Source organism: Salvia splendens, chromosome 4, assembly GCF_004379255.2.
Source record: "Salvia splendens isolate huo1 chromosome 4, SspV2, whole genome shotgun sequence".
Lineage (NCBI taxonomy): Eukaryota > Viridiplantae > Streptophyta > Magnoliopsida > Lamiales > Lamiaceae > Salvia > Salvia splendens.
The window spans coordinates 24,202,119-24,227,981 of record NC_056035.1 but is presented as its reverse complement, the minus strand read 5'-3'; the positions used below and the strand labels follow the sequence as shown (position 1 = coordinate 24,227,981).

The 25,863-nt window shown below is 39.1% G+C and overlaps 2 protein-coding genes and 1 long non-coding RNA gene across 16 annotated transcripts; 1 reads left to right on the top strand and 2 right to left on the bottom strand.

The window, feature by feature from the left end:
* Positions 1 to 1,053: 1,053 nt before the first annotated feature.
* LOC121799199 (B3 domain-containing protein REM20-like) lies at positions 1,054 to 13,944 on the bottom strand. Of its 13 annotated transcripts, XR_006050181.1 has the most exons (24): positions 13,741 to 13,901; positions 13,370 to 13,634; positions 13,104 to 13,294; positions 12,761 to 13,021; positions 9,455 to 9,910; positions 9,119 to 9,304; positions 8,726 to 8,887; positions 8,460 to 8,590; positions 7,428 to 7,644; positions 6,712 to 6,813; positions 5,911 to 6,072; positions 5,714 to 5,830; positions 5,155 to 5,606; positions 4,835 to 5,011; positions 4,439 to 4,602; positions 4,095 to 4,323; positions 3,762 to 3,938; positions 3,565 to 3,681; positions 3,133 to 3,454; positions 2,898 to 2,989; positions 2,474 to 2,754; positions 2,144 to 2,337; positions 1,749 to 1,911; positions 1,054 to 1,627 (listed from the first exon to the last, which is right to left on the bottom strand). XR_006050181.1 is itself a non-coding variant. In XM_042198539.1 (4 exons), exons 1-4 carry the CDS (start codon positions 13,930 to 13,932, stop codon positions 12,782 to 12,784), a joined length of 888 nt encoding a protein of 295 aa, XP_042054473.1. In that variant the 5' UTR covers positions 13,933 to 13,944; the 3' UTR covers positions 12,650 to 12,781. The 13 variants fall into 13 exon arrangements, 1 of the variants encoding a protein (XP_042054473.1); XR_006050182.1 differs by having other exon boundaries at positions 2,474 to 2,989; positions 3,762 to 3,916; positions 13,741 to 13,902; XR_006050176.1 differs by having other exon boundaries at positions 2,474 to 2,989; positions 13,370 to 13,557; positions 13,697 to 13,901.
* Positions 10,911 to 12,486, top strand: LOC121799200. Its single transcript, XM_042198541.1, has 2 exons — positions 10,911 to 11,595; positions 11,728 to 12,486. Exon 2 carries the CDS (start codon positions 11,735 to 11,737, stop codon positions 12,317 to 12,319), a length of 585 nt encoding a protein of 194 aa, XP_042054475.1. The 5' UTR covers positions 10,911 to 11,595; positions 11,728 to 11,734; the 3' UTR covers positions 12,320 to 12,486.
* Positions 13,945 to 15,312: 1,368 nt separating the features above from the next.
* On the bottom strand, positions 15,313 to 22,784 carry LOC121799198. Of its 2 annotated transcripts, none has more exons than XR_006050170.1 (5): positions 22,553 to 22,784; positions 22,411 to 22,478; positions 16,459 to 16,628; positions 16,165 to 16,390; positions 15,313 to 16,082 (listed from the first exon to the last, which is right to left on the bottom strand). It is a non-coding gene; the product is annotated as an uncharacterized LOC121799198 (long non-coding RNA). The 2 variants fall into 2 exon arrangements; XR_006050171.1 differs by having other exon boundaries at positions 16,459 to 16,566.
* Between the last annotated feature and the right edge of the window lie 3,079 nt (positions 22,785 to 25,863).

The following is a 25,863-nucleotide window of genomic DNA, read 5'->3' as shown; positions in this document are numbered from 1 at the left end:
CACTCGATCCTATTTCACTCGATTACATTGATCACTGTAATGAGTGGTTGGTTGAAGAGTTGGATGGTGCTGATGGTGAAGGCAGTGATAGAGTTTTTTATGGAGATTCACTTGATTGGGATACTGTCTACGAGTCGTCGGGGATTGGAGAGCCTATCACATATACTAGGTCTAAGAAAAGAAAAGAAGCTTCTACATCATCAAGTTCTAGGAAAGTCTCAAGAACCACAACCACATCTAGAAAAGGGAAAGGCAGATTGGCGACAGTGGTTGAAGAAAGAGAGCTTGTGGATGAAGAATTGGAAGATGAAGAAGTTGGGGATGAAGAAGAAGGATCTACTTCGTTGGAGGACGATGATATCGATGAGGATGAGGATAACTATCTTGTGGAGGATGACTATGTTGGGGATGGTGATGATTGAGGATGGTTTTAATTTAGATTTGATATGTATTATGAATTTGTGATGATGACTTTATATTTTGATTGTTGAACTAAGACTTATTATGGTAGGCATATTATATAATTGCTTATGATTTTATGCTTTATTTATTGTTTTAATAGTTGATAACTTGATATATTACAATTTTTTATTATTTTCTAATTTTTTGAATTTATATATACATATATTACTAATATTTTATTAATTTATTTATCGACCGCCATATCCCGCCATACTGATACGCCATATCCCTGTGGCGGTTTTTGGGCTCACCGTCGTAAGCCGCCATACGCCATCCATAACATTGATTTTTTCATCTGCAGAAATATCTCTATCAAACTAATACAACTTAAAACATAGGAATCTAATGTCCATGATGCAAACCAATGCAGCCTATGATAAGTAATTAGCTCATTACCTAACATTCATGATATGAGGGGCTCAAGCCCCTGCCAAATATTTTTATTCTTAAAAGAAAAAAATTCCAAATTATTAATATTTAGCAGTACCAAAACTTGAACTATGAAGACAGAATGTAGTTTCTCCTTTATATTTCGTATTTTACTATCAGTGGAACATAACAAAAAAATGCCATTCGTTATGGCATCATAAATAGAAAAACAAAAATATATTGATATAAGGATGTCATGAACATCTTTACAAAGAAAATGATAAGAATCAAGTCAGAAAAATTGTACTATTATTTCCAATAAATTAAGAAATTACATATATATAGCCTTCACGATAATATATTTTCCATGAGAGTTCTAACAATACACAAGAACTTCAGCAGCTGCAAAGACAACTAACAGAAGTATAATATAAACCGGACATCTTAACACAAAAATGTCAATATTCATTGGTCCTCGAAGGACCAAACCAAGGAGAAGATTTAGAGCTCGATGCGAGCTCGAGAAACTTATGAAACATCCCTCAAAAATTGCAAGAATTGATTTGTCAAAATTCCATCTACCTTAGAATGTATAAACAGAGGCAGATGATGGAGGAGCAGGTGGCAAGCGCAAGGGTGTTCGTCGGCAGGCAGGGTTTATATTACCATTTTGAAAAGGATCACTGGCCATTTGATCTAAAATCCACATATATGATGGGTTTGGACCGCTGGCAGTAGCATCAAACGCAGCATCTCCAGACCTCCCGGGAAGATGGGCCAGCGATGGATGTACTTTCTAGTGATGTATAGAGGAAAACATTACACGTTTACAAAAAAAATTCTCATACCATGTATATATATAGATAGCTATACAAAATTCTAAGAATAGACAGTTTTATAATAGTAAAACAGGTTACCTGCATTAGAATAGGTGGATGCAGCGGATGCCAGATTATAATAAATACAGAGTTGTGTAGTAAGCTTGGAAGGAATAGAGCACTATTCTGGATACGCTCTTTCCTCCGCCTGACATTATGGTCCTCCTAGAGAAGCTCTTCTATTCTTGCCATGCTTTGAACACTATAATTCCGAATTGAACGAGGCACATCGTGATCACAAAAATAAAAGTATAAGATGTACAAATATTTTAAACAAGGAGATGAATGTTCGTATATATATTGAAGAACTAGCTTAATAGGGCAGGATCTAGTGAGTATTCCGTAATCTCCCCATGTGAATTCGCCGTGGTTAAGAATTACAATCTGCCGAAAGTATCACACACAATTAGCGGGATGCATGAAAAGAAACAAACCTTATAGAACTGTATAGCTTAAATAGCATGTCTTCGTTTGTCCAATCCCTGAGTTCAGACCATGCTGGAGGAACTTGTCGTGAAGTTCATGGCAAAGTACCCGAGCTAAAGCTCTTTTACCTTCGGAACTATGAACCATCTATTCGCCAAGCCTGGAAAGTTCATCCTGCACTACTTGGGACTTGCCCTGGAGTCTGCAGTAGTCACACTATCAATATCAATATTCAATATAAGGGTAAATAGTGGATCATACTCTAGCATATGACGCACAGAAAGAATCAATGCGTCCAGACAAAAATAGAACAGAAGCAACTTCACGAGACAACTTACCCTGAAAGAAGATTTGGCAGTCTAATTTCCATGCTATTTCGGATCTGTTGAGCGAGGGTACTCCACTAGTTTGATGCAGGTACTTGTTGTCCCTATTCAAGTTTGAATTCTCATTTTCAGGTCTTGATTTCTCTTCTAGAAGTGCTTCAAGTTGAAGCCTCACCAAACCGTCGTGTTTTCCTCCCATTACTCCATCATGAAGCTCCCCGTTTCTTCCTCCAATAGCTTACTCTTGCTATTTTTTTCACATTTTCTTGGAAATCTTCCTTTGATTCTGCTCTCTGTTTTTCCATTTTCTAGATCAGTTCCATGAAAAAAAAATCACATATCCGCCTTCTCTCTTTTTTCTTCATTTTTCTGTTTTTTTTTCTTTTTATGTTTTTTTCTACTTTTCTCCCCATTTTGCTCTTATTCTACCCCTTACCATGTTTCTTTCTATTCTTTCTGCCATAGTGTTGCCAGATTACAATCATAGTCTAGCATATTCAATATGCTACTTGGGGCTTGCCCTGGAGCCTGCAGTAATCACACAATCAATACCAATAATCAATATTCAATATAGATGTAAATTGTGCATCATACTCTAGCATATGAGGTACTGAAAGCATCAATGCGTCCAGAAAAAACTTGGACAGAAGCAGCTTCACGAGACAACATACCCTGAAAGAAGATTCGTCATTCTCATCCTCCGATCTTGATTTCAATTCCAGAAGTGCATCGTCGTCTTTTACTCTCATTACTCCATCACGAAGCTCCCCATCTCTTCCTCCAACACCTTATTCTGGTCTTGGAACTCTTTCTTTAATTCTGCTCTGATTTTTCCTTTTTCTAGATCAGTTCCACCAATTTTTTCTTTTCTTTTCTTTTTTTTCCCAGATCTGTCTCCTCTCTTTTTTTTCTTCTTTTTCTTTTTTACTTCTTTTTTTGATTTTTTCTTCTTTTCTCCCCATTTTGGTCCGTGTGATATAGCACATCAAAAGCCTGTCATGATTACAATAACTCTAGTCAGAATAAATAAAACCCGAGAGTTCATGTTGTATTGAGAAAATTGCAGGGAAACAACAAGGGGGACTAGCAAGTTTCATCCAAACCTTCATCTGTATGGGGTTAAAATGTATGTATCTGTACAATTCTTCATAAGTTCCATTTGCAAGTGCAGTCACGGGAAGTGGTTTCAGGTCAAGGAGTTCCATATGAGCTGTATGAGCCTGAAGGAACATAAAAAAACTTTAAGATTAAAACTCTTCATGGTGTTCGAAATATAAATATCAGTGAATCTCAAAATCACCTCGGGGAGCATGAGGTTCCGGAAGGACATAGTATAGAAACACTCTGAATGCATCCATGAATCTGAAATTGCGTGGATAAAGTACTAGGGAGGATGTGGCTCAAATATTGGAACAGTGAAGTAGAGCTTCTGAGCATCCCCCTTGGCCATTTTCTCTAGTTTTATGGTCAAATAAACCTAATCAGGAAAGACATCATTGCTTAAAACATGGGAATCAAATGTCCATGATGCAAACCAATGCAGCCTACGATTTAGAGCTCGATGCGAGCTTGAGAAACTGATGAAACATCCGACAAGAATTACAAGAATTTATTTGTCAAAATTTCCATCTACCTTAGAATACATAAACAGATGCAGATGATGGAGGAGCAGGTGGCAAACGCTAGGGTGTTCGTCGGCAGCCAGTGTTTATATCACCATTTTGAAAAGGATCACTGTTCCGACAACTGGGGCCATTTGATCTAGAATCCCCATATAATGGGTTTGGACCGCTGGCAGCAGCATCAAACGTAGCATCTCCAGACCTCCCGGGAAGATGGGCCAGCAATGGTTGAAGTTTCTACTATTGTATAGAGGAAAACATTACAGGCTTACAAAAGAATTATCATACCATGTATATATAGATAGCTATACAAACTTGTAAGAATAGAAACTTTTATAATCGTAAAACAGGTCACCTTCATTAGAATAGGTGGCTGCAGTGGCTGCCAGATTATCATTAATACAGAGTTGTGTAGTAAGCTTGGAGAGAATAGAGGACTGTTTCTGGATACACTCTTTCCTCCACTTGACATTCTGGTCCTCCTGGAGAAGCTCTTCTATTCTTGCCATGCTTTGAGCACTATAATTTCGAATTAAATGACGCACATCATGATCAAAAAAATAAAAGCATAAGATGCACAAATCTTTTAAACAAGGAGATGAATGTTCACATATATATTGAAGAACTAGCTTAATAGGGTGGGATCTAGGGAGAATTTCGTAATCTCCCCATGTGCATTCGCCGTGATTAAGTATTATAAACTGCCGAAAGCATCACACACGATAGGCTGGATGCATTAAAAGAAATAAACCTTATAGAACTGTATAGCTTAAATAGAATGTCTTCTTTGTCCAATCCCTGAGTTGAGACCATGCTGGAGGAACTTGTCGTGAAGTTCATGGAAAAGTACCCGAGCTAAAGCTCTTTTACCCTCGGAACTATGAACCATCTGTTCACCAAGCCTGAAAAGTTCATCCTACCCTGGAGTCTGCAGTATTCACACGATCAATATCAATAATCAATATTCAAGATAGGGGTAAATTGTGGATCATACTCTAGCATATGACGTACAGAAAGAATCAATGCGTCCAGACAAAACTAGAACAGAAGCAACTTCACGAGACAACATACCCTGAAAGAAGATTTGGCAGCCTAATTTCCATGCAATTTCGGATCTGTTGAGCGAGGGTACTCCACTAGTTGATGCAGGTACTTGTTTTCCTTATTCAAGTTTGAATTCTCATTTTCAGGTCTCGATTTCTCTTCCAGAAGTGCTTCAAGTTGAAGCCTCACCAAACCTTCGTGTTTTCCTCCCATTACTCCATCATGAAGCTCCCCGTTTCTTCCTCCTCTGGCTATTTCTTTTTCACATTTTCTTGGAAATCTTCCTTTGATTCTGCTCTCTGTTTTTTTTCCTTTTTCTAGATTTGTTCCACCATTTTTTTTCTTTTCTTTTATTTTTTTTCCCACATATTTGTCTCATCTTTTTTTTTTTCATTCTTCTTTTTCTTTTTTTTCTTTTTTTCTTCTTTTTTTTCTTCTTTTCTCCCAATTCGGTCTGTGTGATACAATACATCAAAAGCCTGCAATGATTACAACAACTCTTGTCAGAATAAATAAAACACAAGAGTTCATGATATATTGAGAAAATTGCAGGGAAACAAGGGGGACTGGCAAGTTTCATCCAAACCTCCGTCTGTATGGGGTTAAAATGTGTGAATCTGTACAATTCTTCATAAGTTCCATTTGCAAGTGCAGTCACGGGAAGTGGTTTCAAGTCAAGGAGTTCCATAAGAGTTGTATGAGCCTGAAGGAACATAAGAAAACTTTAAGATTAAAACCCTTCATAGTGTTCAAAACATAAATATCAGTGAATCTCAATATCACCTTAGGGAGTATGAGGTTCTGGAAGGACATAGTAGGGATTAAGTACTAGGGATGTGGCTGAAATATTGGAACAGTGAAGTAGAGCTTCTAAGGCTCCCCTTTGGCCATTTTCTTTGTTAATGTAAACAGCTCTGAGTGGTATATATGGGCATTCTCAGAATCCTGCAAAGTAAAATTATTAATCATTGGTTCAATTTCTCAGAGAGAGCAGAGAGTTGCTGAATTTTTAATGTGTCAACTTCACCCCTCCTAAGACTTGCACCTATCAACTTAATGTTTGCTTAAATAGAATCAATCAAGAGACACGACATCCTCCTTCCTTTTGCTTTTCAAAAAAAAGCTTCCGCAAGTTATCAATTGTATAGTGAGAAACCATTAGCATTTAAAATGTCTAAGGATACTAGAGAACCAAATGAGCAGAGAAGCAGCACCTCAACCAAAATCCACCAACGCAGGGCATACCATGAAAACAACCCTTCTAGATGAACTCATGTGTAATGGTCTAATCAATCTAATCAGGAAAGACATCATTGCTTAGTATGATGCTTTACTGGCTCACAACATTTCATTAGCTTCTAGAACTACAAAAGCAACACTAACTTGCCATTTACCTTTAGAATAGTTCTTGTTATTGGACTTACTATAGCAACAAACTGAACCATTACAAAATATCCCAGGAATTGGTTCACCAATTTCAGTGAAAAGTTCAACGGAAGTCACAGAATATTCCAAGGTTAAAAGATCTAAAGTGAAACAAAATCTGGTACATGTTTCAAAATACGAAAATCCAACGAGCAATACCTTTCGACCCGGTGTACAGCAAATTATAGCTCCAATGCCTTTGTCCTCCATCTCATATGGGCGATCCAAGTCCACCCCTCTTTCTTCATGCATTGCCAATCTCTAGGTCAGCAAGCAATTAGAAAAGTTCAATTAAATTGCAGAATTATGTATTTTTTCACCTGCAGAAATATCTCTATCAAACCAATGCAGCTTAAAACATAGGAATCTAATGTCCAGGATGCAAACCAATGCAGCCTATGATAAGTAATTAGCTCATTACCTAACATTCATGATATGAGGGGCTCAAGCCCCTGCCAAATATTTTTATTCTTAAAAGAAAAAAATTCCAAATTATTAATATTTAGCAGTACCAAAACTTGAACTATGAAGACAGAATGTAGTTTCTCCTTTATATTTCGTATTTTACTATCAGTGGAACATAACAAAAAAATGCCATTCGTTATGGCATCATAAATAGAAAAATAAAAATATATTGATATAAGGATGTCATGAACATCTTTACAAAGAAAATAATAAGAATCAAGTCAGAAAATTGTACTATTATTTCCAATAAATTAAGAAATTACATATATATAGCCTTCACGATAATATATTTTTCATTGGTCCTCGAAAGACCAAACCAAGGAGAAGATTTAGGGCTCGATGCGAGCTCGAGAAACTGATGACACATCCCTCAAAAATTGCAAGAACTTATTTGTCAAAATTCCATCTACCTTAGAATGTATAAACAGAGGCAGATGATGGAGGAGCAGGTGGCAAACGCAAGGGTGTTCGTCGGCAGGCAGGGTTTATATTACCATTTTGAAAAGGATCACTGACCATTTGATCTAAAATCCACATATATGATGGGTTTGGACCGCTGGCAGTAGCATCAAACGCAGCATCTCCAGACCTCCCGGGAAGATGGGCCAGCGACGGATGAACTTTCTACTGATGTATAGAGGAAAACATTACACGCTTACAAAAAAAATTCTCAAGAGACATGACACCCTCCTTCCTTTTGCTTTTCTAAAAACAAGCTTCGGCAAGTTATCAATTGTATAGTGAAAATGAACCTTCTAGATGAACTCATGTGTAATGGTCAAATCAACATAATGAGGATAGACATCATTACTTAAAACATAGGAATCTAATGTCCATGATGCAAACAAATTCAGCCTACGATAAGTAATTAGCTCATTACCTAACATTGATGATAGGAGGGGCTCAATCCTCTGCCAATTATTTTTATTCTTATAAGAAAAAAAATGCCAAATTATCAATATTTAGTAGTACGAAAAACTCAAAATATGGAGAGAGAATGTAGTTTCTCCTTTATATTTCGTATTTCACTATCATCATAACATAACACAAAAATGTCATTCGTTATGGCATCCTCAATTCAAAATAGAAAAATAGCAATATATTAATATAAGGATGTCATGAACATCTTTACGAAGAAAACGATAAGGATCAAGTCAGAAAAATTGTACGATTATTTCCAATAAATTTAGAAATTACATATGTATAGCCATCACTATAATATGTTTTCCATGGGAGTTCAACCAACACACAAGATCTTCAGCAGTTGCGAAGACAACTAACAGAAGCACAACATAAACCGGACATCTACACACAAAAATGTCTATATTGATCGATCCTCAAAAGAGCAAACCATGGAGAATTAGAGCTCGATGTGAGCTCGAGAAACTAATGAAACATCCGACAAGAATTGCAAGAATCGATTTGTCAAAATTTGCATCTACCTTGGAATATATAAACAGAGCCAGATGATGGAGGAACAGGTCGGCAAACAATTAGGCTTGGACCGTTGGCAGCAGCATCAAACGCAGATCTCCATCCTGCCCGGAATATTGGCCAGCAGTGGTTGGACTTTCTGTTGATGTAGAGAGGAAAACGTTACACGCTTACAAAAGAATTCTCATATACCAAAATAAATAAAACCATGTGTATATAGATAGCTATATAAACTTGTAAGAATTGATACTTTTATAATAGTAAAACAGGTCACCTGCATTAGAATAGGTGGATGCAGCGGCTGCCAGATTATCATGAATACAGAGTTGTCTAGTAAGCTTGGAAACAATAGAGGACTGTTTCTGGATACGCTCTTTCCTTCGCTTGACATTCTGGTTCTCCGAGAAGCTCTTCTATTCTTGCCATGCTTTGAGCACTATAATTCCGAATTAAACGAGGCAAATCATGATCACAAAAATAAAAGCATAAGATGCACAAATCTTTTAAACAAGGAGATGAATGTTTGTATAGATATTGAAGAATTAGCTTAATAGGGCAGGATCTAGTGAGTATTCCGTAATCACCCCATGTGAATTCTCCATGGCTAAGAATTACAATTTCCGAAAGCATCGTAAGCCAGTGGATGGATGCTTGAAAATAAACTAACCTTCTAGAACTGTATAGCTTAAATAGCATGTCTTCTTCTGCCATTCCCTGAGTTCAGACCATGCTGGAGGAATTTATCGTCAAGTTCACGGCAAAGTTTCCGAGCTAAAGCTCTTGTACCCTCAGAACTATGAATCAACTTTTCACCAAGCCTGGAAAGTTCATCCTGCACTACTTGGGACTTTCCCTGGAGCCAGCCGTAATCACAAAATCAAAACCAATAATCAATATTCAATGTAGACGTAAATAGTGCATCACATTCTATCATATGATGTACTGAAAGAATCATTGCATCCAGACAAAACTAGGACAGAAGCAGCTTCACGAGACAACATACCCTGAAAGAAGATTTTGTAGCCTTCTTTTCATGCGTTTTGGATCTGTTGAACGAGGGTACCCCACTAGTTTATGCTGGTCCTGGTTTTCCCTAGTCAAGTTTGCATTCTCGTTTTCTGGTCTTGATTTCTCTTCCAGAGTGCTTCAAGTTGAAGCCTCACCAAATCTTCGTCTTTCCCTCCCATTACTCCATCACGAAGCTCCCCGTCACTTCCTCCAACATCTTATTCTTGCTATTTTTTTCCACCAATTTTTCTTTACTTTTATTTTTTTCCACAGATCTTTCCTCTTTTTTTTCCTTCTTTTTCTATTTTTTTCTTCTCTTATCCCCATTTTGCACTTATTCTACCCCTTCCATGTTTCTTTGTATACTTTCTGCCCTAGTGTTGCATGATTACAAGTTGCAGAGCAGTCATGATTCATAGGCTCACCTGGTGTCTTCACAATAACAGCTTCTCTGCAAAAGAACCAATCTAATTCAGTAGGGGTTCAATGAATAAGCATTCAGCAAGTCCTCATTAACATCTATCCTCGTTTCTTTTCTTTCAAAATAAGTCACAATCTAACAAATCTCTTTAGCAATCATATCACCATGAAATACCAAGGAAAATCAACTGATATACAAAATTCCAACTTTACAGTTTTTCTCTGAGAATAAAATAATTAATACAACAAATCGAAGAAAAATATCTTTGCATTCGCTTTAGCGATGGAAACACCTTCGTATACAAAGGAAATTCAACAGATGAACAAAATTTTAGAGTTCCTTACCCAGACATTCTTGCTACGGGTCATGGGCAGAAAAGAGAGGGAGACGGGGTGCCGGCGGTGACTGGACTCCATGCGGTGACGACGCCGGGAGTAAGAAATTGGGCGAGAGAGAGAGAGAAGTTGAGGCAGTGAGATGCTGGAGATGAGAATCTGATTTTTGGGCGAAAGAAAGATGCATCCTAATTTGGGAATTGTGAGAAGAGAGTGAGAGAGAATCAGCGAGTTTCGCCGGAGAGATGGATGGGAGTGGTACAGTAGGGTTGGAGATCGTTGCACAGTTTTCAAAATGTTTGAAATGGATGGAAGTGGAAACGTATATTTGGGTAGGGATTTAAGTTTGTAGTATATGAATTTAATTTGAATTTGATTTTCAAAAAAAAATTAACAGATTTTTATTTTCTATTAAGCACGCAATTCATACAAATTATTTTTAAAATTCTTACTTTCTTAGGGGGCGTTTTGTAGTGGGGATGGGAAATCATCTGTTAGGACAATAAATTGGATTATGGAAGTGGATTAATGGAAGTGGATTAGGCATAGATACTATCATATCACGTCACCCTTTTGTAGCACTAATAACTCAACACATTATCATGGCCCACGTATGGTAGCTCGTCCCAAAATTTTGGATAAACTTTTTTTGGTCATTTTTGTCCCCATTTATTAGTTGTGAACCCACTTTTGCCTCTTCTAGAAACCCTACTGCAACATTACACCAAATAAACCCCCGCCAATCTGACCTAGAAGGCGCTAAAATGAAATTTTCCATTCATGTCGGCGGGAAATGAAATTCACAGATCTAAAAAGAATCTTTCATTGATATATAGCAGGGTCTCATTCGTTTTCGATTACACCCACCACATTAATTGAAAGTCATTCAATGGGGGATTCAATGCGCAACGAGCACAGGCGTGGAGGAGGCGGTGATAGTCAGGCTACACCCTATTTTCATTCATCCGACTTAAATGGTGTTGGGCTTTCGTTGTTTTTTAATCTTATTCGTCTCATTTTTTTTGGCTATGGGACGAGGGCGTTCCTCGCGAAACCAGAGCCATGGTGACGCTCTAGGAGGGCATGGAGCGACAGGGAGGAGATGCACTTCATAGCTTCCAGGAAGGAGTTGGTTGCGACTGGATGGAAGTCCGACAATGGCTTCAGATCGGGATATCTTTTCAAGTTGGAAGAATCGATGCGCCGTGAGTTCCCGACCACTTATTGAGGGTCAGCCCGCATATTTCATCAAAGCTTCACACTTGGAAAAAGTTTTACTCTGCTGTGTCCTCAATACTGGAAAGGAGTGGTGTTGGGTTCAACAACCATGGCGACTACAAGATCGACTGTGACGAGCATCAATGGACTGAAATAATAAAGGTTGTATGCAACTTTTATCATTAGCAATCACTTATTTGTTTGCATTTATTTACCGATTCATATATTTATTTGGGTTAATTTGTTATGGTATCATTGATTTCCCAACTGAATGTCTTTGTTCGTATGTCTCAGGCTGACAATGCTGCTCGTTTTCTTCGTTACAAGTCGTGGCCGTATTACAATGACTGGAAGATTGTCTTCGGCAAGGATCGGGCTACAGGCAACAACTCACAGGATACTGATCGGCCAAATCAAATGTACGCCTGGATCACGTGAGGCGTACAGTGGAGGAGCGAATGCCAACCAGCCAGGATCGGATGATCTGCTCGATGGAGAGGGATTGAATGATCAGGGAACACCTAACGACCGGACCGACGGTGTCTATAGCAACGTCGTGGACAGTGAACACACTGGTGCAAATAAACATAAACGGGGTGATGCACTTGATGGTCTAATCGATGTGATTGGCAAACTACACGAAGACACCAATGCAAGGCTGGACCGACTATTAGCTCGTATTGGATACGAGTTTGATGTGACCAAGGCAAGGAAGGATGTGTTCCATATGATGGGTCTTATTCCAAGGCTCACCCTATCCCAAGTGTTCATCGCTTCGGACGCTATACTTGCTAGGGTTGAACGCCTCGACTACTTCATGAGTCTGCCGGAGGGTGCACGTCAACTGTATGTGTGGCATGCTCTTGAGCATTACACGGGTAACTAGTATGGGTTGGGTCGTGATTTGTGTGGGCCGTTAGGATGGGATGTTCTAGTCTTTTGTCGAACTACGTCGGCAGCAAGCAATGGACACATTATATAATGTCTTCCTATTTTGTAATGTGAATATCGTATGCAATCTAGGCCGCAACTAATGAATTATGCTTTGCTTAATGCTTGGTACTTCCTGATATCTAATGCATACAAATGCATGCTTATACATATGTCAACATTGCGCACTAACTAGACCCAATCAATTTGATAGATGCATAAATAATACAACACCAAACATAATGAAGTACCCACGTTTTTTTTGTTGTTTAGATAGCCAAATAACTAGTTTCAGAGATGCAATTGATCAGCATTCAACATGTGTACAACAAGTAAAATTAGCACACGATGCAGATGAACATGGATTTCAAAATATAGGTAGTTCGGATTGCAATACCTTCCCGTTTGCCGACGTTGGTTATGGCTGAATTATGACATAGAAGTGAACCTCCTCCGTGTCCACTAGATAGAAAGAACAAGTCATTCCTTTCTGGAGTCTGTTAACTTGTTTGAAGTGGCTCCAACCACGCTTCACCCGGATTCTACCATTCCGCTTTGCTATGCGCATTTCCCAGGTTCTTCTACCAACTGTGAAATAGGTCTCATTTTCCATATCACCTTCACGAATGAATTTTTTCCAAAACCTGATTGGTAGCTCCTACAAAAAGGAAATGAAATTGGCATAATTAAATGTGGATATGGTAAAAAAAAGAAGTTAATAAGACTGACAAACATCTAACCAATGTTTTAGTAATTGTTGTTTCATTGAAGGTAATTGTGAACGAAAGGTGTTCATCCACGGCATATTCTATAGGCAATATGTCGTCCTCTTCATCGCTAGAAGCAACAAAGTCGGCTTTAGATGAGTCATAGTCGTCACTTGTATCTAGATCCGGCACTACGTCGCTCTCGGGTATGGGCCAGAATGCCCCTGCATCATATGATGTGCGTGATATATAAAAAATGGAAGGGAAGAACTGAGTATAGTGTATATATCAACTCATACCATCGTAGTCATACAAGGGAGGGCAGCTAGTCAATGAGCAAGTTCGGATGACTTGGAAAACACCATCTCTGATATGCATGAAGATGAGGGTATCCTCAGTGTTGATGTTGTTTGCATTCGCGAATGAAGACCAACCAGCACGGAAGTAGCATCCGTTTTCCACATTGAGCAACCTCACATCCCATTTCCTGCCATGTGGCATCACAAGGAAGCATTGATAAGGCATATTCCGTCCATAACTCCTAACCCATTGCAGAGGAATCTGCTGAAATGTAACCAAAATAACTAGTTTCATAAGACAAATTGCAGCAGAATAAATAATCATACAAGGGGGGGAGAGCTCGAATCGAAATGCAACCGAGACTGCTTACAAGACTCTCGGGGTGCGTTATAGCGTGGTACTTCTTCACAAAGGGGGGGGGGGGTTGTGCTGAATTGCAACCATTGTTGCTGAACCGAGAAAAGAAGGATCTCCCAATTTGTTGAAGCCTTTGGAGAGGATGTTTTGAGAGATTAATGAGATATATGTGCTCCTTAACTTCGAGTTCACCTACCAACATCATGAAATACACAAACCAATGGTATTAACTACCACCATCTACCCACATTAACTTTTTTTCGAATGGGATTGACGGATCTGCTCTGATATGGTATGGTAACAAATGGAGGTCATCGATGCATTTTAGTTGGAAGTAGATATTAGTCAATCAAAGAATTAAATATGGGTTAAGTCACCAATTGAAGACCCTCTTACTTTTAGTAAAGATAAGTACTGTCTTTACCCACATTGGACCACACCAAGTAAATTCCTTAAAATTCTCTAACTCAACTATGGACATCCCGCCGCAAGATTTATTTTTCTTCAAAGGAAAGTGGTCTGTGGAGTTGGACGATCAGCTCATAGCCACTCTTGTTGGCATGAAGGAAGAGCTACGTGAGGAATGGCCAAGCATACCGAACGAAGTTTTAGTCGTAGCAAGCATGAAAGTAGATGCCGTTTCGAGTATCAAGCTCAGCATCGAAGAGCTGAAGGATAGGGTGCAATTCCTCGCAACCCGGTACGAGACATTTCATGCGGTGGTCTCCACCCCAGGAGTATTGTGGTATCCCAACTTGAAGGTTGTAGACGCTGTGGATAGCGTCTGGGTACAGCTAATGAAGGTAATAGCTTCCATTTAACACCTTGTAATGTTGAAGCTAATGTTTCGTGCATGTGTGTTGTGTAGGATCATCCACTAGCCGCCGCCTATTACTATGAAGATGAGCCAAAACACCGTCGTCTCACCACCCTTTTCGCCCACTAGATGTGAAGCAGGAGAGCTCCTCAGAGTTGAAGGTAGATGTCCCTAAAGAGATCATCGTGCTATCCGATACTACCATCCCCTGCCGCGATGTGATCGACCTCACGTCATGCGACTATCCCTTTTCAGAGGAGGTAAACTCGCCCGCTACTATGCTCGGTGAAAAGATGAGGCGCAAACTATTCCACGACGATGCCGAGTCATCTGATCGAGAGTCCTCGAACAAACCACCTGCTATCCACTACGTACCAGGCCCTCAAGGAAAACCCATGATGAAGACTACCCTTGCACGTAGAATGCCTCTCAACTTCCATGTGCCTGTCCCGAAATTATCTCCCGGTGGCTCATCGGAAGCATCGAATAGCCCAAACCCACGGGGTGATATCCATCGCTCTTGAATATGTTGGCCTTTAGTAGCTTCTCCTTGGTAGCATGACGTATGTAGTTTATTAGTTAATATCATGTAATGCCCAGCGGCTAAGCTCATGTTTTGTTGTGCACTTTTGGTTCCATGTTTCAATAGAAACATGGAGTTATACACTAGTTAATCATGGTGTGTTTGAAGATAGTCTCATAATATTGTCCAGTATGTTTTTGTAAATGAAAATGTCCTACTATTTTGCATATGAAGAGTAGCAACAGTGAGGGAAAGATAAAAACATTGAAATACATTCATAATTAAGTTCAACAAGTAATACGACACCAATTAGTTCAACTACAACTCTATTATGTTTTAGTTCTCGAACAACATGGATCATATATTGCTACGCAATAGGTGCAATCGGTCGCAGCTCGTGGTCCCTTGTCCTCAGCTAAAGATATGGTTTCAGAAACGGTGATTTGTGGTCTTTATATATGGCGATTCACATATTGCATAAGTTGTTAATACGTACGAGAGGTTAGCACGTTGTTGAAAAAAAATCAAACTTGGAAAACGTTTTGAAAATAAATTGTAAGTACCTCCTCCCACATGGATCCCGCTAAGTCATCTCGCATTTGTGTCCAAGCATTAGATGGCTCCACAGAATCGATATACTCTCTTTGGACATTGGGGTCATCAGATGCAGCGACTATTTGTTCATCATATACGTCGGAGAGTTGGTCGAGTGGATCCACTGGCATTGTTGTTCTAGCATAGTTATGTAGAAGAAAACAGGTTAAAATGAGTTGCGTTTGAATTTTCACCGGGTAGTAACAAGCACTCCTTAATATCCCCCATCGCATTTTCAAAACGACAAATGCACGTTCAATGACATTGCGAGCCCGTGTGTGTCTCATATTGAAGATTTCATGTGGATTCTGAGGGGCCTCGGCAGCTGGGCCCCATTCTTTGAGATGATATCAGACACTTTTAAATGGTGTTAGGAATCCTTTGCAATTCATATATCCATTATCACAAAGATAGTAATTTCCTACCAAAGCGTAAACAATGGAAAGTCATATTCGGAATGTAGTTAGTACAAGAATTTGATTGACTTTGATATGGTTTCATACCTCTTGGTACTTTGAAGCCATTTTCGTGAATAACGACATCCCTTAGCACACGAGCATCCCCGGCAGAGCCTTCCCATCTGGCCAGAATGTAAACGAACCGCATACTGCGATCACAAGCGGCTAGGGTATTAGTGAAAATCTTCCCCTTTCGAGAGCGGTAGCGAGGCTTGTCAACACTTGGTACTTGCACGTTGATGTATGTGCCGTCGAGAGCTCCTAGGCACCCCTGCACAAAGCAATTACATTTCATACCATTAAAGATACAGCAGTTCAAATTTGTAAAATGTAATGTACCTCGAACCATTTCCACTTGTGATCCTCACAATCGTCATCCACGGCTTCAGGAACAATCCAAAAGGTACGATGAAGCTTAATCACAGCCCTCAGGTGTGACGACCCGAACTTTTGATATTATAAATGTAAGAAGTGACGACTAAATATGTATATGTCCCTCTTTTTCCCAACTTTAAAAAAAATATATAATAAATATAAATAAACTAATTAATAGAAGAATATTAATTTATTCCAAGTATAGCTTTGATGAGTCAAGAGTAGGTTATATTAGTCATTTTGTTGACTAATCAAAGCTAAGAAAGTAGGCTTGGTTAGTAAATAGTACGTGTCATGAATTGTACATAAAGTTACCAATGAACACTTATATATATATGATCTTCTGTTACACCTCTTGGATGTTTTAAAAAAAAAAAAAAGAGATTACACCACTTCATAAAATTCACACCTACACTAAAACATACGCCGGGTTTTGAAGTGAAACAAAAAGCAACACAAAGAAGGGAGATTTACGAAGAAAGTAACGACGGAAAATGAAGGATCTTTTCCTAATAGTTGGAAAGTAAATAAGGTGAGCTTTCCATCCTACATATTAATGTGGATAAAAATCGCAAAGTAATTACGAGATAAGTTATGTTGAAAATCCAAATTTATGCTCGTCAATATGATTGTCCCGTCATAAATGATTTATGCCTGTCTGCCTTGGTTATGCCAAATATGTTATAATCGAATTCTGGTTCAAGTAAGGCCGCAAACCTTGCTTGGACTAGTGTACACAAATGGACCGTGAGCCGTTGGCCGGTCATGTGACCGTCGTGGAAGGTGGCCACCTTCCAGGTACACAAATGTTAAGATATGGTAAAGGAACTTAGACCGCGGTTGAACATAGAATTTTAGCAAGCTCGGGCCTTTTAAGTAAAAAAAAATCCATGAGTGTTGCTGTAATGACGTGACAATATTTTCAAATGTATAATTGTATCTTTCGGCATTGTGTTCACTGAGTACTCCTGTACTCAGCTCTGTATGTATTTCTAAATGTGCAGGTTGAGCTACAAAACGGTGAAGCAAGGGTGTTGATAGAATGTTCTTTTGAGTTTGATCTAGTAAGACCTCCGAGGTTTATGTCTCTATACATGAAACTATGTTGTTTACTTCCGCTGTGAAAGCTATAACTACTAATCCTATTTTGTATCATAACGCTATCTTTTGATCCTATATTACTCCTACTCAAGTATTCCAGGATGTATACATGATATTTTGATAATCTCCCGGTTGAATCTGTACTTGTTATTGCTCATCCCTATTTCTCATCCCCACTTCTCTTAACCCTTCCCTTTTAGTCACGAATTTCCATACTATACTATCCTTAGGTAGTGCGGGTGTGACAGAGTGGTATCAGAGCAAGTTCTTTTCTGCCCTGATTCTGAGTATCAATTTCTTTTTGTTTCTCTGTCTAGACTCTTTTCCACTAGATTGTAAGGTGATCAACTCTCAACACTCTCACCTATCGCACTCAACCAGAAGAATGATTCAAAGGCCAAGTTATGTAATTAATGAAAGGAATGAATAAAGAACGAGAAACTGGGTCAAAGAAGAAAATAAGTTATTACCATCTTTCGCTTTTCTGAGCGAAAAATAACAATAAATGGAGGATTATAACAAGTGGAAAGCAACCAAGTAACAAAACTTAAGTGTGGAATCTTGAGGCAATAAGATATTATCATATCTCTTCATAATTTATTTTAATATCACAGATATAGATATACTTATGTGGCACGAAGAGATGTTAATTGATGAAAGTTTTAGTGTAGATGGCCCCTTTCCGACTTACCGCTAGGATGAGAACGTCACCGATACAAAGCCCAGAAGATATGATAGAAGAGTACGAGGAATGTGTTATGTGCTTTAATGAAGATCTAGGAGAATTTCTTGCTCGGTTTGGCAAGCTCTGGAGACGGGCCCACCGGTATGGGGTTGATGATAAGGATGGGATTTCACGACTTGTTAGTCTACTACCTTCTACTTGGCAGCAATGGTCTAGGATGATCTCCAGGGATTATATTTTCTATCGTAGGCCACGCTTTGTGTACTCAGGTGATTTCCTCCGCTTCTTAGGGGAAATTCAGTTGTGTTATACTGTTTACAGACATGCTCCTCTAGGGCCATATATATTGCCTGGTGACCCCATTCCATCAGGAAGATCCATACTTCCGGGTCAGCCGAGTATCGTGCCTGGTATGATGCCACCTTCTCCTTGGCCCGTTACTCGGGGACATAAGGCACGATATGAGGCTGAGGCAGGCCCGTCGCGACCATTATCAGATGAAAGAAGGTGGTCACCAGTGAGGATCCCTGAGGCCCAAGCACCTATGGAACATGCTACAATGACAGACACGTCAGCAAAGAGGCGCAGACGGGGTAAGGCCCCAGCTTGTACTCCTATCGACTTGAACGATCAGCCAGCTACGGTGGGTATTGGTCATTTACAGCCTCTATCCGTGACCCCACGCGTATCTCCCGTTGAGGGAACTTCTCCGGTCTCTGTTTACCACCCGCCGACTTCAGAGGAGCTCAAGTTTAATGCCTGGATATTTAGTCATTTTGATGAGATGACTCGTGGACGATATAGGCCAGGAGGGAGTCGCATGACTGCCATCGTCATTAGCAGTTCTGATGATGAAGACTTTGAAGAAGAGCCAGAGGAAGAGCCAGAAGAAGGTCTGACCTGCAAGTCAGAAGCCAGTGTCACGAAACCTACAACACCTTAGTAGTAGAGTAGATGTGATCATTGTACTTACCCGAAACAGACCCGTTGTGAGACTGTTCTGTTATGTGTTTTTGTTTTGTGTATAGTAGCTACTACTTTTTGTATGATGCATATATGGGTACATGTATTTCATGTTTAGGTTTTGATGATGTTTCGGATAGTAGCATGATGCTTGTAAAACTATATTTTGTACAAAAAGTCCTTTTTGTTACCCAAAAAGGCAATTTTCATATGTATATATAAATGTGCATATTTTCAATGACTTCATTATCCTTATTGGTATTGTTGATTCGATTGTATTGTTGAATAATTTTAGTCCGACACAATACAAATAGCGTTTATTTATTTATTTATTTATTTATTCATTTTATCAATCTAAATGGTTTTATAACATATACATATACACGTAAAGACTTATAAAAAAATGTTTTGTCAATTTAGAATGCCACCAAGGAGAGTTGGGTGACCTCGAGGGAGAGGGAGAGGGAGAGGAAAAGGAATTGGAGTAGTGCCACCACCCGAACATGAAGAATTTGAGGAACAAAGCGAAATAACTCCACCACCCCCACCACCTCTAGTACCGGATCGAAGAAAAGAAGAGATGTTCCTGAAACAAAAACCACCAATATTTGATGGTATAGGTGAACCGATGGATGCAGAAACTTGGATACGCATAATTGAACGCATTTTCGACTTATTTCACTTCACAGATCCAGAGCGTTTTATTTGTGTGCCTTTCCCATTAAAAGGGTCAGCAGATTACTGGTGGGAGGCAAGAAAAAAATAATGGGGGCTCAAGAGTTGACTAATATGACCTGAGAGAAATTCAAAGAAGGATTCTATGAGAAATATATTCCCAAAAGTTACCGGAAGAATAAGGAAATGGAATTTTATAATCTGAAACAAGGGAGGATGTCAGTAACAGATTACGAGCGTATATTCACTGACATGTCCAGATATGCCCCAGATCAGGTTAACACAGAGCAGAAAATGGCTGAAAAATTTTGTGGTGGGTTAAGACATGAAATAAGAATGGCACTGGCAAGCCATGGTGGGTTATCTTATTCTGAATCTCTTAAACGAGTGCTTGACATTGAGTTAGCAATGCTAGTACCACCGCCACGTGCTCAAATTCAAAGTTCAGGAGACAAAAGAATGTGGGATGGTAATCGAACTCAGTATGAACAAAAGAAACCATGGTATGGCCAAGATCGTGCGCAGAACTTTCCGATACAGTCTACTTTCAATTCAGCGGGAGGCCGGCCAAGTCCCATTCCATGCTCCAATTGTAACAAGATACATAATGGGATATGTAGAGCCGGGACTGAAGCTTGTTATAAATGTGGTAAAATTGGTCATTTTGCTAAAGATTGTCCAACCAAGTCTTATGGAAGGGGTACAGGACCTTATCCACTAGGACAACACTCCCTGCTACGGGCGGTAAATGCACAACCTCAGAAAGGTCAGCAACAACCCCCACGATGTCCGCAACACCATCAAGTGAGGCTCCCAACACAGGCCAGGGCCTACGCACTGAGGCGGGGGCAGCCTGATGGAGAAAAAGGAAATCTGGCAGGTATAGCCATGCTACTTGACATGCCTGTCATTTTGTTATTTGATACTGGCGCTTCACATTCTTTTATATCGGACTCTTGTGTTGATACCTTGAAACTGCGTACTGAACCAGCTGAATATAAAATTAAGGTAACCTCACATGTCGGAGGAATTATAGAAATCACTCGAACTTGCTCGAACATAGAAGTTTTATTGGGGGAACATAGGATCTTAGTTAGTAATTTGAAGGTCTTGAAAATGTGTGATGTTGACCTTATACTAGGAATGGATTGGTTGGCCGAAAACCATGTCACCATCTAATGCAAAGAAAGAAAAATTTTCTTTCAAAACACAAGCGAAGAACGAACAAGCTTCTATGGGGTCACCATGAATAAACGAAAATCCATAATCTCTGCCTTACATGCAACAACATTAATAAGAAAAGGGTGTCCCGCTTACCTCGTTTACCTGAACGAGGAACATAAGAAAAAAATAGAAATCGGGGATGTGAATGTCGTGTGTGAGTTTCCAGACGTGTTTCCTGATGTTCTACCTGGGACCTGATAGACAACTGGAATTTAACATTGATTTGGAACCTGGATCTGCCACAATATCGAAAGCACCATACCGGATGGCGGCAGAGGAATTGGGAGAACTCAAGATACAGTTACAGGAACTCATGGATCTAGGCTTTATTAGACCTAGCACTTCACCATGGGGAGCTCATGTACTCTTTGTCAAAAAGAAAGATGGATCGCTAAGAATGTGTATTGACTATCGGGAACTGAACAAGCTAACACTTAAGAATAAATACCCATTGCCGATTTGTTCGATCAGCTCAGAGGTGTGAACTGTATACCCTGACCTCCAATGGTTGAACTTCACTACTCGAACCTTCTTGTGATGGGCCCAGATTCCTAAAAACATGGCTACCTGTTCCTCCACGGTGACATACCGACCATCTACTACATCACTTGTTTGCCGAAGCATGATACACAGCCTCCCAAAAGCGTTTCTATCCATTCGCAAATTTTCAAGACAAGAAACATCACTCACACCAGTGAGTCGGTTCATGTGTCGAACCTGTTGTGGCATCCGCCGGATATACGAATAGCTGTTTCTAAGATCGAGAGGAGAGAAACGTCTTCCACGTCTAATACTTTGAAGGTAGATGAGGATAACACAGATAATGGCGAAATGATGATCTCAAATAATGTCAGACATTACTTGATGAACCATTTCGTTCATTGACTTTGCCATAATTTCACCTAAGGACTGCACTCTCTGAATAACAGGGATCTGCAACACGATTGACATCGAAACTAAACTAATAGATAAATCGAACAACAATATACTCAATTTTAACTGTGTATTTTGACAAACATGTAGCACATCTAAATTATAGACAACTAATTTACTAACAAAACCCAATCAAATAAATCTACTCAATTGGGGAATCTAGTTGTGACCCATGTAGTTAACTGGAATAATTTCCCAATTTCGAGCCTGAAGCATGACTACATATTTCTAGATCAGTTTGGGAAGTTCCAAGATTACCGAAGCACAATTTCGTCTACAGATTTGAGTGATTTTATATAAAAAAAGGACAAAAAGCTTTAGATATAATTTCGTACCTTCGATACACTTTGAAAAATGACCTATGGGAGTCAGATGTTGTAGACGTCGATATCTTCGTGTCAATCTGTCGATTATAAGGAAAATTTTGGTCTCAGATATGTGTAGGAAAAGCTATTAGAATATAGAGAGAAGAAGCACCTCTGCTCAAAAACTTTGGGGAGGAAAGGCCTATGGGAGTCGGATGTTGTAGACGCCGAAATATTAGTCTCGATCTGTCAATTTGTGGAGACAAAATTTGGTCTCAGATCTGTGGTGGAGAAGCTACTACAATGAAGAGGGAAGAAGCACCTGCGTTCAAAATCTGGGGATATCTAAATTGTAGAAAATGGAATATGGGATAGTAGAGGAAATATTGGTCAGTAAAACGACCCATATTCCAAAGCAGGTTCCTAAACCCTAAAAATTGTCCCGGTCAATTAACCAGCTCTTTCCCACAAGACCCAGCTAAAAGTACCGGGTCACATGGGTTTTGTCCCGGGTCGTGCTGACTGCTGTCAAAGCTACCAAATGGTTGGAAATATTAGGACTAACCCAGTCTATACCCTCTACAAAACAAACCCTTAACATTTTATTTTATTTATTCAAAAAATATATATTTAACACCTACACTCCTAATTATTTTATTTTCAAGATATTAATAATTAGTCATGCTTATTCACTTTGTAAAAGCTTTTTATTTTTTTAATAATCAAATAATTAATATAATAAGTTTTTATCAACTTTCATCTCATTAAGGCCTCGTTTGGGTTGCCTTGGTAGTATTTGATAAGATAGGGTAGGATTATCTCTAATTCCATGATTAAGTAATGGAATATATATCTTATTCTCATATTTGGTTACACAATTCCTATCGTGGGTTTGATTTTCAGGTGTTTGGTTTGAACAATGGAAATTAGGGATATAAGGGCGTGTTCGGTTATGGATATTTGGTTTTGCATGAAATAAATCTTAAATGATTTGAATCTTGAGGGTCACCAACATGTATGTGTCTGCATGCATTCGGTGTTGAACCCATCTGCAACTTGTATGATAATTATGTCCTACCATATATTACAAATTCCACCGCTACCCCCGAATCATGTAAGACGTAGCAAACCCAAAATTGTTTTAAATGCACACCAATCGATCATAAACCGATAATCTGTTTTCATCGGAGCATCGAAATAACCCCTCGTATTGTTTCCCCTATTTTTGGATGCATCCATTATGTGTTCTTTTGTTTCTTGTACTGGTTTACAAGTTTGACCTTGGTGTGAAGGTGAATATGTCGCAGTCCACTGGTGTCATGGGTGATGGTAATGGACAATAGCAACGAACAGATTGAGCTATAAATTAACTGGTTCTTCGGAGGAAAATGTTTATCTGAGGAGAGGACCGTCAACGAAACTCTAGAGTGAGGGGGAGTAGCAATTTGGGTAGAGGACGAACTGTCACGCCCGCATTTTCTAAGGATAGAAAACACGGTTGATCGCGACTAGGGGAGGATAAAGAAGCGGGGAAGAAAGGGGAAAACAACACAACTCGACCAAAGCTCGAAACAAATGGGAATAACTCGAATAAAATCAGAGTATCTCAACAATCAACAACTCAAAAATGAATATTATCTGAGCGATACAAGAACTCAAAAGAAACAACACTCAGCGGAAGCAATTGAGAGAAGGAATATGCTATGTGTGAAGACATGACACATTCTAGACACTTAAATTTCTTCAACGGTCTTGCTCAACACCCACTGCACCCGTCACGCTCAACCTGCAATTTTTAAAAAGAAAAGCAGGGCTGAGTACTTGATGCACTCAGTGGACTCATGCCGAAAACATTTTATAAAAAGTATTTATCATGCCACCATTGAGTGACCTTGGGGTTTTAACTTTAGAAATTTCCCAAGACACTAAAATCATTTCCATCGTAAAACTCGTGACTGCAGTCATTTTCCCATAGATGTCTACCATATCTGATCCATTGATGACAAAGAATGTTGCCACATTCCAAGTCACTAGACCGGCCGACCCAAAAGACGGCTCACGATCTCCATAGGTGTACACTAGCCTGAATAGGGACTCACTCCCTAGACAGACCCGAATTCGATTATCCATTGATGGTAAAAGCCACATCAGATAGGTTCCATAGAATAAAACAAAACACGGCATGACAAATATTCATATCATTTTCACATAAAAAAGTATACTTAGGGCATTGCCCTTATTTAAAAAGAAAGCCCACCTCGCTTGCTTATACCGCACAATGACGACTTTACGCAACCTTTTACTCTTGGTACCCTCGTACGTTCAACAACCCTTGTCAATATCACCACACAATCAGGTTTTCCATTATTACAATTATCATGCATGTCCTATCGTTCCTTTCATCGTTTTCTTAGATTGCCCATTCCCGAACGTTCATCAACATAAGGAAAAACATGTCATAATACTTCTCAACGTGTTACACATAATCATGCCATAGGATACCTTCTTAAATCATACATGCATCATATAATTCATTAAAACTTAGCAACAAGTGATATTTTCACCTAACAACAAAACTGGCAGAATTGCGCGGTTGGTTTGTAAAAATCATTTAAAATTCATCCGGTCTCCGTTGGGGCTGAAACTTTTCCACAATACAGTAGACACAACAAAATATCATTGAATTAAAATTTCACATCAAAATAATCTTTTTAGGTCGGTCAAATCGAAAACGTAACTCCCTGGTCGAGAAAAACAATTTCTGGCAGAACTGCGCAGTCAACTTCAAAAATTCACCAAAAATACATCTTTTGTCCAAATAGGTTGAAATTCACACACCACATAGAAGACACCTTAAGGTTTACTCAGAAAAAAGAATCGTATAAAAAGGAGTTCGTTTGGTCGGTCAAACATGCGTCGGAACCTACTGTCCGAATACTACAGATTTCATGCTCCAAAATTCGAGTTATCCTAAATGAATGCAAGGAAATCAAGGCTGGGAATTGATCGGTGATTACCTTCTTAGGCGGCAGAAAACTCTCTTCTCCAACTCCGTTCTTTCTCTAAATTTTAGTTCCTGGTTTTTCTTGGTATTGAATTTATGTGTAGAAAGATCGTGGGATTGATTGGATATATATAGGCAAAACTGATAGATATTGATGGATTTGGTGGTTGGAGAGATTTTAGGGAGTACAGATATGGGGAAATCGTTTGGTGATATGGTTTAGAGAAATATATTTGACCAAGTCAACTAGGAAAAGATTTAATTAGATTTATTTGATTTTTTTTCTTTTTTTGTACGGGTGTTACACGAACACTCATTAATTCTCACGCTATAGAAGAGAAAAATTGATGAAAAAAAAGTTGTTTTAATAGCCGAAGCTCACGCAATGACAGAAGAAAGTTGAGGGATATTGAAGATGGGTATGGAGCTCCAGATTTTATATTTGTGTTTGATGGAGGATTTTGGATAAGAGAGAAAGG